The sequence below is a fragment of the Physeter macrocephalus genome, chromosome 5, assembly GCF_002837175.3.
Source record: "Physeter macrocephalus isolate SW-GA chromosome 5, ASM283717v5, whole genome shotgun sequence".
Taxonomy (NCBI): Eukaryota; Metazoa; Chordata; class Mammalia; order Artiodactyla; family Physeteridae; genus Physeter; species Physeter macrocephalus.
Window position 1 is genome coordinate 6,472,318 of NC_041218.1, and position 17,085 is coordinate 6,489,402.

The window sequence follows — 17,085 nt, forward strand, 5'->3', positions numbered from 1 at the left end:
GGGCTTCTGCTACTACCTCTTGGTCATATGGTTACCCCAGCTGCAAGAAACACTGTGCAATTCAGTATTTCACATGGGTACCTTGCAGTTACAAGTAAAATTGTAGTTTTGTTAGTGAACAGGAGGGGCAGATGCTAGTAAGCAGATGACTAGCAGCACGTGCCAGATGCATCTGGGGCGAGTTTGCTCTACACCTGGCTCTAGAGCAACCTCACTCCCACCTCCATGGTGAATTCCTTTGCCAATTCCCAACCAGACTTTCTTATAATCCTAAACTCTTGTCCATTCTACACACAAACCAAGGAAAGGACAAGAAAATACAACCTCAGAACTTGAGTCTGGTTCCAAAAGGACAGAGGCTTGTAACATACTAAATATCCTGCAGATAAACTTTGGATAAACTACGAAGAATCAAATGCTAGAAAGTACTGGGGAGCAGCCAAACCAGATAGAAGCGGCAAGTGTTTCCATCCTTGAGACGAGGACCACATAGGGTGACATCCATGTTTAAAAGGCTTTTCTCAGAGGGTGTTCCCCAGATCCTAGCTCAAGAAGTGACCAGAAGTTAACTATCCAATATACTTCTGGTTTCCTGAACTTGGAGAGGCAAAATTTAGGACACATATCTGATTGCTTGATTCCTCTGCCTTCCTGTTTCCTTTCCCCTATAAGAAGAGGAGCTGTTCTCATCTCTTATCAGCCGGACTTCTACCATGTAAAATGTTATCGCTTAGTGTCTAAACCTTTTTTTTTAAATTTATTTATTTATTTATTTATTTATTTATTTTTAGCTGTGTTGGGTCTTCGTTTCTGTGCGAGGGCTTCCTCTAGTTGCGGCGAGCGGGGGCCGCTCTTCATCGCGGTGCGCGGGCCTCTCACTCTCGCGGCCTCTCTTGTTGTGGAGCCCAGGCGCCAGATGCGCAGGCTCAGTAGTTGTGGCTCACGGGCCCAGTTGCTCCGTGTGGCATGTGGGATCTTCCCAGACCAGGGCTCGAACCCGTGTTCCCTGCATCGGCAGGCAGATTCTCAACCACTGCGCCACCAGGGAAGCCCCGTGTCTAAACCTTTTTATGCAAATTGGAGAAGTGATAGGATATAGACCATCCATTCTAGAGAAAACACCCAGGTTGACAAGGTTGTCATCTTTCGACAAAACTGTATTAATATTTTTTAAAATATTAAAATCTGATTATTCAAGTTTTTTCTGTATTTTGTGGAGCATTAGCATGCATCAGAGTCACCTGGAAGACTTGTTAACGTACAAAGTTTCTGAGTCAGTAGACCTGAGAATCTGCATTCCTAACAAGTTCCCTGGCATTGGGGATCCCGCAGGTCCGGAACTATACTTTGAGAGTGATTACACTGGAGCAAATATCCTGCGCTTGAAAAAGAAGGGAAAGTCACTTCAATAATTTTCAAGGCATTTCCCCTGCTCCAAATGTTACCAGCTAGAGCCAGGGAGCCAAAGACCCTTCTCCCCTCCAGGATTCTGCAGGAAAACTATACACACAAAGAACTGAATCAAATAAAGCTAAATACCATCTTGTTACCAGAATTCTAGGACTCCATAGTAAAGATGAAGTGGAGACCAGAGCAGGGTTGAAAAACCAAAGTTAGGAGTCTTCCTTCTTTTCCCTGAAATGGAAGAGAGCTAGTTTCACATAATGGGGCCACCTGACAACCAAAGAGTCATAGTCTGAGAAGGTGAAACCCAAAAAGTAAGACTCCTCTGGACCACCAGAAAGAGGGCTTTTTTGATCTGCTTATAGGTTGAAACAAGGAACCAAAAGTGTTGGTCATATCTGATCACATAAGGTCAAAAGGGAGAGAGGGCCGTTTGTTTCCTGTTTCTGAAAAGGAAAAATCATAGCAGGAAGTGGTCTAATGGGTCTAATGGCTCGCCTAACACTTTAACATCCCCAGACAGACCAAGCCCTCTGCCTTTCGTGAGAGGGAGATCATTTATGAAGTGTCACTCCGGAGTTTCTCCCTCCTGGGTCCTGGAGGGACTAGCGCTTCCTCTTTCCAAGCTAGAGGGAGCGCAGTCAACTTGATGTAATAACGCCCACTGCTGCCTGTGGGACCCTCCCCGTGAGTTTCAAAATCGCTAGGAAAGATGCCAAAGCGCACAAAATGCTTAGTATACGTGGTTATTGTGGAAGCCAGCTAAAGAAGTGAATTTTGAGTCTTCGTGGAATTGGGTCAAATAGAGAACAGTAGTACACGATTGAGAAAGTAGAGGGAAGCACAAAGAAGTGAGCTCAGGAAATTCCCAGAAAGAACAAGAAAGATTTTGGACTCTCCACGCTGTGGAAATGTAGCTTGAGCCAAGTTTCACCAACTCTCCAAGGGGTAGGGTGAAGAAATATTTCGTGAGGGCCTCATGTATGCCAGCAAGTTGGTACACAGGAGTGAAAATGAAGAGTTAGCTGCCACCCACTACTGAGGCAGTACACGTTGAAATGGAAATTCAAGATAATATTTTAATACTTTGTCCCAGGCATACCCAGCATCAAATAGGTGTGACTCCTATTTGATGTCGTGGATGAGATAGGAAAGCTTTCCATAAGGTCAGATATAAGGTGAATTCTTCCATCTGAATTATTCAGCTGTGCTGAATGCTGTAAACGTGGCACCATTGATGCTTCCTGGGTTCTCTGCATCTCAGGGAAGGAGCTTGGGCCAACATTCCTTATCATCCTTTTCCCTACAGGTCCGGGTTAGAGTCTACCAATGAGAAGCACTCCCACAAGATTTGGAACTTGCTGGAGAAGGGGCACCATGGCAACCATTGCAAATAGACTACGGCGGGGGACAGCGGTGTGTTTCACAGCTCATGGCTGCTGAAAATCACCCAGTTCAGCACACCACCTCGCTCCCCAGGCCTGGGCAAGCCTTTCATTCCTTGGACTAAAAGTTCATCCAACTTGTAGCATTGACATATATACACTACCAAATGTAAAATGGATAGCTAGTGGGAAGCTGCTGCATAGCACAGGGAGATCAGCTCGGTGCTTTGTGACCACCGAGAGGGGTGGGATAGGGAGGGTGGGAGGGAGACACAAGAGGGCGGGGGTATGGGGGTATATGTATACATGTAGCTGATTCACTTTGTTGTATGGCAGAAACTAACCCAACATTGTAAAACAGTTATACTCCAATAAAGATGAAAAAAAGAAAAAGAAAAAGAAAGATATGGATGAAAGCCATACACTCACCAATCTAATGTATCTAAAGGCAACTTAAATTTTTTTTTTTACCATTTTAGAAGGAAAAACAAAGAGTTCATCCTACTTTTAATACCTAGATTGGCTTCGGTTTTCCTAATCGTATACTCTGCATAAGTGGAGAGAGATGAAATGTTACTGGAAACAGTCGAGGCAAAATAAAGGCAGGGTCCAGAAGCGGAGAAGAGCATGGTCCAGGAATTCTGGGGCGCAGAGTACGAGCGTGAGACTGGAGATTATTGCATGTGCTTCCATCATGAGCAATGTGTGCCAAGTATCTATTAAAATTCTCCTCTGACAGGTTTGAAAGATTTAAAAATATCTATACCCCTAACCTGATTTTTTTTTTTTTTTGCCCTGACTCTACATATTTTCCTAGACGTGGGATGACTTTAAGACGTACTCAAAGTATCATTCAGATCATGTCTTAAGTCACACTTCTCATATGGCTCTAAAACTTTCAGTTTTTCAAACCTTAAATCAATTCATCCTTCATATTATTTTAAAAGTCTTGCCTTCTCTGGGCAATTGTTTGGTGCCTTGATGGAAGGTCTTTTGTGTTTTGCATACTTTAGAATTTTTAGTCTTTTCTTTAAAAATTTGCAATAACAGTTTCCAGAACCAAAGTAATAAGTTTTTTTCACCATTTCTCCAACTAAAAGTGTTTTTCTTTTTCATGCAGTAATCCAAACTGTTTTACACCTGGCCCAAGTTACAAGCTCAGAGCCTATTAAAAGTTCTCTAGAGTTTTTTTGTTGGACACTTAATTCTGATTTCAGTGACTAGTTTTGTCAAGTCTGTTTTTGATGGTTGAGAGGAAACATTTTATCAAATTCTGTATGTGTTTGCTGAAAAGCTCTCTAACAGCTTTTTTTTTTTTTTTTTTTTTTTTTGGTTTTGCTACACTGCAGCAAATTGCAATTGCCATTGGGAATGTTCTAAAATATCTTCCAGTCTCTTTTTCTCTTTCCTGTTCCAGTTTTACTACCTGCTTAGTCATCTCCATTCATTCTGCATCAATATCATGCCTTCATTTTAAAGTTTAAATATTGTCCATACTTATTTTTAAATTAAGATTTAACTTAACCCTATTATAAATAAAATAATAAACCGTATTTAAATTTAATGACCAACTACAACGTAGACAGGTATCACTATAACTCATGCTGTCTACACAAAGTCTTCAAATAGAAGTATTACATCACTGCATTAGGAAGATTATTCAAAGGGAATCAATCTTCTGACATTGACTAGACCAATGATGTACATATGTTCTCATACTAGAAACAATAAATGTGGCCAAAATTTACATTGCAATACAGCAATAATATGTGATACAACAGTTAGAGTGAAGTGTATTTCTACCCAAACAACAAAGCTGTGTTTCATGGTAAAATATTTTACAGTGCTTCAGTGTTTAAATTTAAATTTAAACAAATCATCATGAAATAAAAGTTAAAATTCAATTTCTCAGGTATACCAGCTACGTTTCAAGGGCTCAATAACCACATATGGCTGGCGGCTACCATGTTGGATATTGCAATTTCTAGAAAATACTCAAATATTTGGAAATTAAACACATACTCCTAAATAATCCATGAGTGAAAAAAGCTGTCACAAAGAATATGCAAAATATTATAAACTGAGTGACAGTGAAAACAGAATACACAAAAATTTGTGGATGTAGATAAACATGTGTAGAGGGAAATTTTATAGCTTTCTATCCTTACGTTAGAAAAGAAGAATTTTTAATAGTTCACAGGATATTGTCGATAGTATGTTGTAGGGACTCTGCATGTTATTGTGCTCTTCTGAAGAGTACTGTGTTTGCTCTAGCGGGCCCTTAAATTACTGGCAGATCCCTTTGAACTTGGGAAGGCTTGGTTGTCGACGTCATTAGCAAGGGGCTATTCCAGTTTTGCTCTTTTCGGGCAAGTCCCTTAGTCCTGATGTGATCTTACTCCCGTTGGCATTTCAGTGGAATACTTCGTGGACCGGAATCTCAAATTTTGTCTTTGCTGCTGAGGGCAACTGCTGAAAGCTCTAACTAGCTCTTTCAGCCTTCCAAAAACAGTTTCCCCTGGACCCTTTAGGGACTGCCGTTCATGGGTCAGCCAAAGATTTGAACGGAGTTTATATGAAGAATTTCTAAGGCTCCCACGCAACCCCCTGTGTGGCTCCTTTTGGGAGTTCTCCATCAATTTCTACCCTCTCTGGCTGCCCCCAAACTCAATCCTCTTACTCTCAGGTCACTGTGAATTTCTGCTTGAGCGATATCCCTGGGTCAGCAGGATGGGGAAGTGCTCTCGGGGGAAAGCCACATAAAAGTGGCAGCTGCATGGCCCCTATGTTGAGTGTCAAGTTCCTTATAGTGTCAAGTTCTCCCTGTATTCGGTCACTTCTCAGTATCTTCTAACAGTTGTTTAGAAATTCTCATTATTTTGAATTTTCTACATAGTGTATGGATGTCATTACGGGAGGATTGGGAGCTGGCAACCTTCCCTGGGTTTTTTTGCCGCTGCTTTGACCCACCAAGAGGAAGCAGCCCATGCGCTCACTGGGCGCTTCGGATTCTCCAGACCTGTGTTTTTCATGCTTTGCTCCAGCGTAGAGAGATTTTTGGGGAATAATGAATTCCAAAGTTCACTATTTTCACAGCCTTGGCCAAGACAACCCTCTCTCCTCCCCCTGCCCCCGCCCTCACCCACACCACTTCTTTCCTATTGGTACACAGACCATGGAGTTTCCAGAACATACCGACACATGCCTTCCCCGTTCTCTGATGCTGAGGGAGTGATGACATGAAGCAACATCTATCCCTCCTTCCGAAAAGTCGTGGGAGGTATTGTTCCTGATTTTTAGTAATAAAGGAGAGAAAACCCCATATTCGATATAATTTTAAACAATTCCTTTAGAATTTTTTTTTTTTTTTCTTTTTGCGGTACGCGGGCCTCTCACCGTTGTGGCCTCTCCCGTTGCGGAGCACAGGCTCCGGACCCGCAGGCTCAGCGGCCATGGCTCACGGGCCCAGCCGCCCCGCGGCACGTGAGATCCCCCCGGACCGGGGCGCGAACCCGCGTCCCCTGCATCGGCAGGCGGACTCCCAACCACTGCGCCACCAGGGAAGCCCTAGAATTTTTAATGAATGACATGTTTTGAGTGATGTGCCATTTAGAGTCACTGGATGGGTGTCATTTGGTCAAGTGCTTGTATTTTCCATTATGAAATCAATCAAGCCAGCAGAGTTCAAACAAAAGTACCTAAATTAAAGAAATGTATCTTCTTCTCCTAAAGGAAACGCAAATGATTTTAGCTTTTACTTCAATAGCTCTGAAGTCATGAGTCTATTCACTTAGAAAAAAGATGGCCTTAATTCACTTATCCTGGAGCCGTTTACCAATTCTCCCAATTTTTTTATGTTTTAGATGTTTAACGTAACTTAAAGATTTTCTTTTAACATTGTGTAAATTTAAGGTGTGCAGGGTGTTACTTTGGTACATTTATATATTGTAGTATGGCTGCTGTTGTAACAATATTCATCACATCACATACTTAGAGTACAACGTGACTGTCTACGTTCCATATACTGTACCTTCGATCTCTATGGCTTATTTAGTGCTTGTTACAAGTTTGTACCCTTAAATACCACCCGTCTTATCCCCTGTGCCCCTACCTCCTGGTAACCACCGTTCTACTCTTCCTTTAAACAGGTTTGACATTTTAGAGTCCACATATAAGTGATATATATTACACAGTACTTGTCTTTCTCTGACTTATCTTACTTCCAATCCTCCCCAATTTAATACATAAATGTAAGACAATTCCAACTGGAATCCCAACAAGATTCTTTTATGAAAATTAAACAAAGCGATTTTAACTTTCACGCAGAAGAACAAATGCCTGAAAATAACAAAGGAAATACCAAAATGGAGACTGGGGAGGAAATCGGTGTCACATTATAATCAAAGCCGCTCTAATCAAATCCATGTTTTATTGATGCAGGAGTAGAAAAGTCAGAAGACAAGAACAGAATCGAAAATCCTGACAGAGATCTTAGGGCATATGAAAAATTAACATATGATAAATGTTGCATTCCAGTTCAGCGCGACACGGATCACCTACTTAATAAATGGTCTGGCACAAAGGCTATCTGAAGCACACACCAAAATAAGTCTCTGTTCTGCCTCGAGACACTTGTCTGAATCTTTTAGCAAAAGAAATGCTTAAGCTTTCTTAGGAGTCCGCTGCGTCTGGAGAAGACGACAGCCGCGTGCGGCAGGGCTCTCCCCATCAGCCCGGCAGGCTGCCCCCAGGACGTTTTACATCATTCACCTGCTTCCTTTCTTTGCAGCTTCCCTTTCTTCTCTGCCTCCCCCCCCTTCTACGCACCAAAGTACCTTGCTGGGGACCCACCTACACACCAAGCCACACCCCACCCACACTTTCTCCCCACTCTCAAGGGAGAAGGGAAGCGGTTGCAGGTGAAGCAGAGGCGGGGCTGCACATGGCCTCTGTTCTCCACGGCCGGACGGCAGGCAACCCGAGGGGCAGCAACAGGTGCGTGACCTCCCTAGTCCGAGTCTGCCTCAGGGAAGTGGTCCTCCCTGCCCGAGCCCACTTGGCACCTCCGGGGGCCTCCATGTCCTGCAGCCAGGTCTAGGCGCCACTTCCTGAGCAGACCTGGCCCCCTGGATACCCCTGCCCCACTCTGCCCGACATCCCACCAAGCGGTCCCCACGGGGCTCCTTTGCTGCGATCGGGTGGCCTCTTTCAGGAGTGAAGAAGAGGGCTGCGCCTTCTACCCCTCCCGTTTCTACTTGCTTTCTCCTCCCCAGCCCCGTGCCTGTCCTGCCCCCCATGGCGCAGGGCCTTAGGAGTCATCACGCCTGCCCCCTTCGCGGGCGAGGACACAGCCCAGGAGATGCAGCCCAAGAGACACCTGGTCGACATCCCACACTGATCTGCTACATCGACGTTTAAGCGGTGACTCCAGTGGCCAGGGCGCTGCGGGAGTTACACGGACGAACGAGGCCCGGGCCTGCCCGCCGGAAGCTGTGGCTCCATCGGCGCTCTGCTGAGACTCGGAACGCCAAGGAGACGTGAGGATGGACGGGCACAGAGGAGGGAGGGCCCGCGGGTTCTGGAAGGTGTGAGGAAGGCCCTGGGAACTCAGGAGCGCGCACACCGCCGCTCGCCACCCCGGACCCCGCCCTGGACACTGGGAGGGTCAGTGACCTGTGGCACGGAGAGCGCAAGTGAGGGGCTGGAAGCCAGGCTCCGGGGCCGAGGGAGGCTGGCAGCGAGCAGCCGTGGCTGCGTGACGTCCAGCGCGTCTCAGAGGGGGCGGCCTCTCCAGGAGCTGGCTGCCAGCGTGCCCAGACTCCTTCTGCATGTGACACAGTCCCTGCCGCCGGGACCCCTAGCTGAGCCCTTGCTCGGAGCCCCGGCCCTGGGGGGCCCGGCCCTCCCGCTCTCGCCGGAGCAGAGCGTGGCGCTGGCAGTCGGGGTGCGCCTGGGGGCTGTAATAGCGGCCTTCGTGCTCCCACAGCACGCCTTCGATTTGTTGCATGAGCTCCCGCAGCTGGGCCTCCTGCTCCGCCCCCTGCGCCTTGTTGTTGAAGCCGCAGTGTCGCCGCTCGCAGATGACGTCCAGCCTGGCAAGCGCGCGGTGGTCCGTCTCTCGCAGGTACTCCTCCAGGGAGCCGCCGTCCAGGTCTTCCTTCCGCGTGAACACCAGGATGGTGCGGGCCAGGATGCCCGGCCCGAAGAGCTCCTGGAGGCGCCCGACCGCCGCCTCGTCTTCCTCGGTGAAGCGGCCCAGCTGCGTCACCAGCAGCACCGCGTGGGGCCCCGGCCAGGAGCAGGCGAGCGCTTCGCGGACGCCCCGGGCGGCCCCGAGCGGCGCTGCCCCCGGGGACAGGATGTCGGGGGTGTCGATGACCTCGAGCTCCCTCCCCGCCCACGCTCGGCGCCCCCGCTGGAAGGCCTTGGTCACGGCCTGAGCGCTGACCTTGGACTCGAACTCTCTCCGGCCGAGGATGCTGTTTCCTGTTGCGCTTTTCCCGCTCCCGGGTTTTCCCACCAGGATGAGCCTCAGCCTCTGCGGGGTCCCTTCATCCTCCTTCAGCCCTGGAAGCATCAAGAGAAGGTGGGAGACCGGGGTTAGAGCCCATCCACCCACTTTAGCCTCACCAGGGGCAGAATGTCCGCGGCGCGGGGGGGGGCGGGGGGCAGGAGAAGGGAAGACCAGCATCAGCATCTGAGACGTGCCCTAGGCTCACGTTCTTTCCTTCCCTCTCTCTTTTTGTAACTTTTAGAAAAGAATTATGGTAGAATATACATAACATGAAATTTACCATTTTAACCAGTTTCAGGTGTAGCATTAAGTACCTTCACATTGTTGTGCAATCGTCGCCACTATGCAGCTCAAGAATTTTCCATCTTCCCCAGCTGAAACCCTGTCCCCGTTAAACGTTGACGCCCCACTCCTCCCTCCCCCTAACGCCTGATAACCACTCTTCTTTCTGTCTCTATGTGTTTGACTATTCCAGGGACCTCATGTAAGTGGAATCGGGCAATATTTGCCCTGTTGTGTTTGGCTTATTTCACTTAGCATAATGTTTTCAAGGTTCATCGACGTCGTAGCATGTGTCAGAATTTCCCTCCTTTTTCAGGCTGAATAATATTCCACTGTAGGTGTAGACCACATTGTGTTTATTCATATATATATATATAGACTTGGGGGTTGTTTCCACCTTTTTTGCTATTGTGAATAATGCTGCTATGAACCTTAGCGCACATATGTTCAACATCTGTTTCAGTTCTTTGGGCTGTATTCCCAGAAGTGGAATTGCTGGATCATATGGTAGAAAGCTACATTTTATGTTTAGGTTTGGAAACTTCTTCTCAGGGTCACCTATGTGGGAATCGTCCCATCATGGACTGGGACCCTGAACTTCCTCGAGTACCTCTGATTGGAGACCCTTCTCAGGAAGAGTGGGGAAATTGAAAGCACGCAGCCTCTGTGCCGGTCCTCTCGCTGACGTGATCGACCACGTCACAGCACCTTTAGTTTTCCCAGCGAGGAGTGTCGTGAGGGTGGGCTCTTTTCAGCCCGACCCCCGGTTCCGCAGCACAGCTGCACGCTGGGGTCACATTCTTAAGCTACATCCTTGGAGCTGGGGCTGGACATTCTCACCCAGCAGAACGTCAGAACCATCAGCTGAGAGAAGCTTTGTCACGCCGATCTAATACTTAGGAACCCAACGTCCAGACTTTTTAGAAATGACCGGAGCTGGAGTGCAGGAAGGGAATTCCCTTCTCGCGGCCTCGCAGGTCCCAGGAGCCAGAGCACGTAGAGAAGAGCCAAACCCCAGCCGGCTTCCAGGTCTGTTCCACGTTGAAGACATTGATGTGTCTCGGTGACAGAGCCCCGGCCTCCTGAAAGTAGGATTGGCGCCGCCTTCTTCCAAATCTCCCAGCAACGTGTTTCTGCTGCCTTTCTCCCTTGGCTGGCTGACCCACCGACCAGTTCTGACTGGATGATATTGGCTCCCTCCAGCTTCCCTCAGGTGGCTTGAAAGGAATTCGAGTGAACGGGTGGGAGTTTCACAGAAGCAGGGAAGGTGCAGTGTTCATCTCCCCCCTCCAATGTGAAGCTGGAGGGAGACAGGGGTCTCCCGTCTGGGCAAGCCTGGAGGCGCCCACGCCATTGGCCTTTAAAGCCAGATTTTAAAAGTAATGCTTAATCTCGATTGCCGCAAAACAAGGGGAAATCAGGTGTCGGCCCTTGTATTGTAATTTTCCTATGCAGCTTATTAATATGGCTTTCTCTCCATGGCTCAGGTCACTGAAGTTCACATGGTTAAAAAAAAAAATCAGTCGTGTTGAAATGCATGATGAATCACAAATCAATTCCTCTGGCCAGGAAAGTGGATGGATTTCCGGCATTCCTATATTCCTGAATTCTGTTTCCTCAGGCTAGATGGTGAAGTTGAGCCCATGAAAGTTAAGCCCCTGACCCTGATGCAACAGCGCTCCCTCCCAAGGGGAGGGAGCCCCTCGGGAAGACGGAGCCTGGTGCTGGGGGCGCCTGAGCGCGTCCTGCTTGTCCACTAGTGCTTTGCAGCCCACCTGACCCTGAGAGCTCGCACACCTGAGTCGGCAAGATGCCCACACGGAGGCCTGGGGCGAGTCATTTTTCACCCCCACTCAGCACACCCTTCCTGAGACACCGCAGAGGGGTGGTCGCTGCTCCCCCTCGCCCCTTCGGCCCACTGCGCCCCTCGGGGGCCTCTCCCTCCTGCCTGGCCGGGTTGAAGAGAGGCCCAACCCAAACGCCCTCCGATGGCCACCGGAGGGGGAAATCTCTGACAGGCGGAACACTCCTGTTGCCTCTCCCAGCGCACCCCCTGCACCCCACAGGTCCCCCGGCCATGCCTCTCTCAGGTTTATGTCTGCTGGAAAGATGTTTTACCTCCTGACCCGTCTTGTGTAGGATCCTGAGACAGGCCTTCCTCGGGATTCTCCGGGAGAAAGAGTTCATCATAATCTCCTTCCTCCTAAAAAAATAATCGTATGTCTTACTGATTTTTCCACCGAGTTTTAAGAGGCACCTGACTTTTGCCTCTCTCTTGCCAAAGGGAAGTTGTTTGCATTGGTTTGGGAGGGAGAGACGGGGTGGGGGGGGGAGTCTAAGACACCCTCTACATCCTTTAGGGACCCTGTCTCCTCCTTTCTCCCCCTGCACTGTGGTCTCCATTTTGGGGTGATTCTGTGATGGAGAGAAAGGATCAGGGATGTGTCCCGACAGATACTGTCCTGGGAGCAGTGGCCAGCGTGCCTGGGGGACGTGAGCAGGAGGTTGCTGGAGGGGCTGGTGAGGGGCTCTTGGGGCCAGAATGATCTGTGGGGAGGGCATGGCAGCAAGGGCCGCAGAGGCCAAGAGCTGGGCGGTGAGGAGGACGGCAGACTCGGACGGGCTCCCTCTCCACGTGGGGCCCAGTCCCGGTCCTGCCGGGGGCCCGGGGGACTCGGCGCTCCCCCCCAGGCCAGCAACCAGGTGGTCGCGCTGCCTGGGCCTCGGCGTCCCTGGAGGTGTGAAGGCTGGGCCACAACTACATGTTCGTGACACCTCTTCCCTGTAGAAGATTCCAACACATTTTTTGACCTTCTGTAGAGCGATTCCTAGTCCTCTTTGCGAAGGAGGGCCGTGTCACCCACCCAGGGACTCGCGTCATCCTGAGGAGAGAGCGGCGTATCCTGCCTTCGATCCGTGCTACCCTGCAGACCAACACGGGTCCCTGTTTCAGGAGCCCATCGTGTTGTATGTGCTTGGTATTCTCTGTGGGATGGGGAGGGAACCGTGTGGCCCCATGACTTTTTTTCTGGAAGGTGTAGGACACTCAGAGACAGTCACAGTCAGATGACATTCTCCAGATGGAGGCTCTGAGTTGAAGGGGATGGTAACTCCGGGGGAACGTCCATAGACACAGCTTTCCCGTCGCCGCAGCATCCCTGGGGGGCTAAGGCTCTCTGCTCACCTGGCCCACCACCTCAGTCCTCGCCCGATCCCAGGGGCTGGCGGGGGACCTGCAGGGCTGTGGCCGCAGGACTGGGGGTTCAGTGATGTCAGCTGAGAGTGGACCCAGCCCGGGAGGTTTGGTGACTTTCCAGGGAGAGTGACCAGGCCAGGTGAACATCTTCACCCGGCCCTGTTCAGCCGCATTCTTGTGAGGACGCAGGCTTTTACCTCTCAGAGGGGCCCGCCCCCACCCCACCCCCCGTCTTTGCAAACTGGAGATCCCTCAATCTCTTTGTCCTTGGTGCCCTTACATCATTGGTGGAAATGGAGGAGCACTTCACCCAGGAAACCTCCTTCCTTCTCTAGAGAGAAGGGCGGTGAGAAGAAGATACAGGCCGGGCCGGGACCAGGGCAGGTGGGTGAGGCAGACCCTGCGCTCCACCTTCGCGCCCAGACAGCACGTCTGCCCGGCCCCTGGCCGCCTCAGCCTACACCCTGCCTGACAGGGCATCACATGTGTGCCACGTGCCACAGTGTTTGTCTCCAACACGGAACAGATACGTCACCTTTGTGAGGTTTCTCAGGAAAACAGTGAAACTCACAGAAGCGTCTTGCCCAGGAGTGAGCAGTGAGTTCCAGGCAGAGCACAAAGGTTACAAAGTTCTCCTGACTTCTTAGCCCTGCCTCCTCTTATTGTACCTCAGGCACGCGCGCGCGCACACACACACACACACACACACACACACTACTTACACACACACAAAAGTACGGACACACATACCTACACAACACACATGAACATATATATTCACAAACACAACACACAAACACATATAAACACGAACATAAGACACACACACCACTCACACACATATACTCACAAACGTATAAACATACCTACAACACACACACAAACATAACACGCACAGAAAACATGCATACACTCACCTACACACAGAGACATATACAACACACACATACACACAAACACACTACCCGCACCATCCCCACTACACACTCTCAAACACGACACTCACACAAACACAAATACACATCCCACACAGACACAGTCCCCACACTCTCGGACTTACCGCCCCGCTGCCCCCTGGGCTGGAGGAATGGCCATGGCCTGTGTCTCCCGGGGTCGCCGGCCCTCGTGCATTCTTTGTTTCCCCTTTTAGAGCTGCCACGTTGCAGGCTGAATGGAGAAGGTAAAAGAAAGTGTCCCAGGCGTATGAATAGATAGAGGACATAGCTTATAGTTTTTCAGCAAAATGTGATCTGAAAGCTCAGCTCAAGAACTGCCCTTGAAAGCGCAGCCGTGAACTGTGAGGTGGGGGAGGAGGAAGTGGTAGGAACACCCCGGCCGGGCCTCCAGACTCAGAAAGCTCTGGCGCCTGCATTTCCTCTGCAGCCCTGACAACAGCACAGGGCCAAGAACTCACGTGTTGCTGTTATTTGTATTTCGAACTAGCACAGCTAGAACTCAGAGGCTTAAGACAAAGCAGCCCATCTCTCAGAAAATGTTGTGCCAGGAGAATGATTTTTTACTGATTTCCTCCCTCTTTTGAGAATTACCCACTTCCTGCAGACATCCTCTGCCTTCCGGGTCAGGACAGATATTCATTGTCTCTCTTCCTCCCCCAAGCTCCTCCTTTAGCCACTCCACTGGCTGTCCAGGGTCTCCAGCTTGCTGACCCTACATCTTGGGACTCATCAGCTCCATAATCCCATGGACCAGGAGCTACACCAGCCAATTCTTTATAAGTCTCTCTACATGCGTGTGTGTACACACACACACACACACGCTACACACACACACACACACACACACACACAGACACAGACACACACACACACACACATTCTGTGTCTGAAAATTCCAAAATCTGTGTCACATCTGAGTCTGGTTCTAATGTTTGCTTTGTGTGTTTTCTCCTGCCTTTCAGCACGCCCTGTAATGTTGTTGAAAGCCAGACACGATATGTCAGATATTAGGAACTGAGGTGAATAGGCCTATGGTGTGAGATTTGATGTTGATCTGGCTATGAGCTGTGTTTAATGTCTGTTGTAGCCGTAGGTGCTAGAGGCTTCAGTTTCCTCTAGTGCCCTTGTTTTGTCTCCCCCATTGTCTGTGGGTTTCCCTAAAACCCCTTCTTAAATAGAGCTTGTGCCTTGCGGTTCTCTCAGCTTTAATTCACTGTTTTCGTACTGGACTCCTGCTGATGTGGCGTAGGGAGTGAAGGAGGGGAAGCATCCTGTTGGGACTGAATCTCACTCTTACAGTGGGTCTGTGTTCCTGGGCTGTGAGCATCACATTTTTTTTTTTAAGCTTTTCCTCCTCTTCTCCCCCTTTAGGTGATTCAGGCCAAGTATGGTCACTTCCCACATTTCCCACCTCATTTTATCACAGGATCTTTCTTTCCTTCTATGCTCTGGCTTTGAAGAACTTTTTCCAGTTACTTGAATACTTCATTCCCACCTTTCTTTCCTGGAACTACTGTAAAGAGCTGGAACCAAACGATTTCTCAGGGAGTGTATTCTATTGACAAAAAGATTTTGATAAAGATTTTGGAAGTTTAATGGTGGTTTGGAGGATTAAAATGTTCACTAACACTATTTTAAACTTTTTTCTAGTGGAAATATATACTGAAACCATAAAAGACAAAGAAGCTGTATGTATAAAAAATGTAAAGGTGGATGTGAAATTATCATTAGTTGTAGATGCTATGATTATATATCTGGGAAGAATCAAGAGAATAAACTGATAAACTACTACAAACAGTAGGAGAATTTAGTAAATTGATGGATGCAAAATTAAATAAAAACCATAAAAACTGTCTAATATACAAACAATAGCCAATTATGTATAACTTATGACTTTAAAAACAACAACAAAAATAAAAAGCCTGAGAATAAACTTTAAAATTGTGTAAAAAACATCTAATAAAGAAAACTTTGAGAAACTTCTGAGGGTATGAAGCAAACAGAAATCTCCCCCATTTAGTGAAAATGTATATTAGTAGAACCACTTTGGAAAACTCTGTGGAGTATCTCGGAAACCTGAATATCACATACACATAGTCAACCGTCACCATTCTACCCCAAGGTGCGTATCCAACAGTAATGTGTGTGTGTGCCAACAAAAGGTAATGTCTACAATATTTATAGCAGGATACACAGAATAGCAAAAACTGGAAACAGTGTAAATGCCCTCAACACAAAAAAGAAAGAAAGAAAGGACTATGGTAACTACGTGGGGTGGTGGATATGTTAATTAGTTTGATTGTGGTGACTGTTCCACAATGTATATAGCAAATCATCAAGTTGTATACCTTCAGTACATATAATTATAATTTGTCAATTATAGTCCAATAAAGCCTGGAAAATAAAATAGCTGAAAAAATGGTTTTAAAATGAAAAAGCAAACACAGTATGGTCCAAATTAATGGGGTTATTTATATAAATTATATCTTCATATTATAAATCATGTATATTGGGTTATATTCAGGCAATGGAATAGTATATAGGAACGAAAATGCACAATTTATTGATACATGTAACAATAGAGATACATCTCAAAACATAATGGCAAGCAAAAAAAAAGTCAGATACAAAATAATACATAGTGCAGGATTTCATTGATATGAAGTACAAGAACAGCTAAAACGAATCTAAGCTATTACAAGTTCAGCCAGAGATCACCCCTACAGGGCATAAGGGGGGCCTTTGGGACAGCGGTCCCCAACCTTTTTGGTAACGGGGACCGGTGTCATGGAAGATAATTTTTGCACGGACAGGGAGGGGGTGGGGTGCTGGTTCAGGCAGTAATGCCATTGGATGGGGGGATGGTTCAGGCGGTAATGCAAGCAATGGGGAGCGAGGGGGAGCGGCAGGTGAAGCTTCGCTCGCTCGCCCGCTGCTCACCTCCTGCTGTGCCGCCCGGTTCCTAACAGGCTGTGGACCGGTACCGGTCCACCGCCCGGGGGTTGAGGACTCCTGCTTTGGGGTGCCAACAACATTCTGCGTCTTTAGCTGAGTGCTTGTTACTTGGATGTGTTCAGTTTGTGACAACTGACAATTTAGTGAGCTGTAAACATATATGAGCCCTTTCCTCTATTAATACTATACTGCGGGGACCTTCCTGGTGGTCCAGTGGTAAAGAATCCACTTTCCAATGCAGGGGACACGGGCTCCATCTCTGGTCGGGGAACTAAGATCCCACGTGCCGTGGGACAACTAAGCCGGTGCACCACAACTACTGAGCTCGCGCACCACACGAGAGAGACTGCATGCCGCAGACTACAGGGCCCGTGTGCCCCGGAGCCCGCGCGC

General features: G+C 48.3%; 1 protein-coding gene across 1 annotated transcript; it reads right to left on the reverse strand.

Moving 5' to 3' along the window:
- Window positions 1–8,526: 8,526 nt before the first annotated feature.
- GIMAP6 (GTPase, IMAP family member 6) lies at window positions 8,527–14,230 on the reverse strand. The gene is made up of 3 exons (XM_007121884.4): window positions 13,842–14,230; window positions 11,704–11,788; window positions 8,527–9,356 (listed from the first exon to the last, which is right to left on the reverse strand). The coding sequence occupies exons 1-3, from the start codon at window positions 14,001–14,003 to the stop codon at window positions 8,647–8,649; spliced, it is 957 nt and encodes a 318-aa protein (XP_007121946.2). The 5' UTR covers window positions 14,004–14,230; the 3' UTR covers window positions 8,527–8,646.
- Window positions 14,231–17,085: the final 2,855 nt, after the last annotated feature.

Excerpts from the sequence above, each read along its gene's own strand:
- GIMAP6 (XM_007121884.4), bottom strand. The coding sequence starts at position 14,003 with ATGTCCTCTATCTATTCATACGCCTGGGACACTTTCTTTTACCTTCTC. Across the intron at positions 11,789-13,841 it reads GCCCAGGGGGCAGCGGGGCG|GAGGAAGGAGATTATGATGA; the intron begins GTAAGTCCGAGA and ends TTATTTTTTTAG. Across the intron at positions 9,357-11,703 it reads TACACAAGACGGGTCAGGAG|GGCTGAAGGAGGATGAAGGG; the intron begins GTAAAACATCTT and ends TGATGCTTCCAG.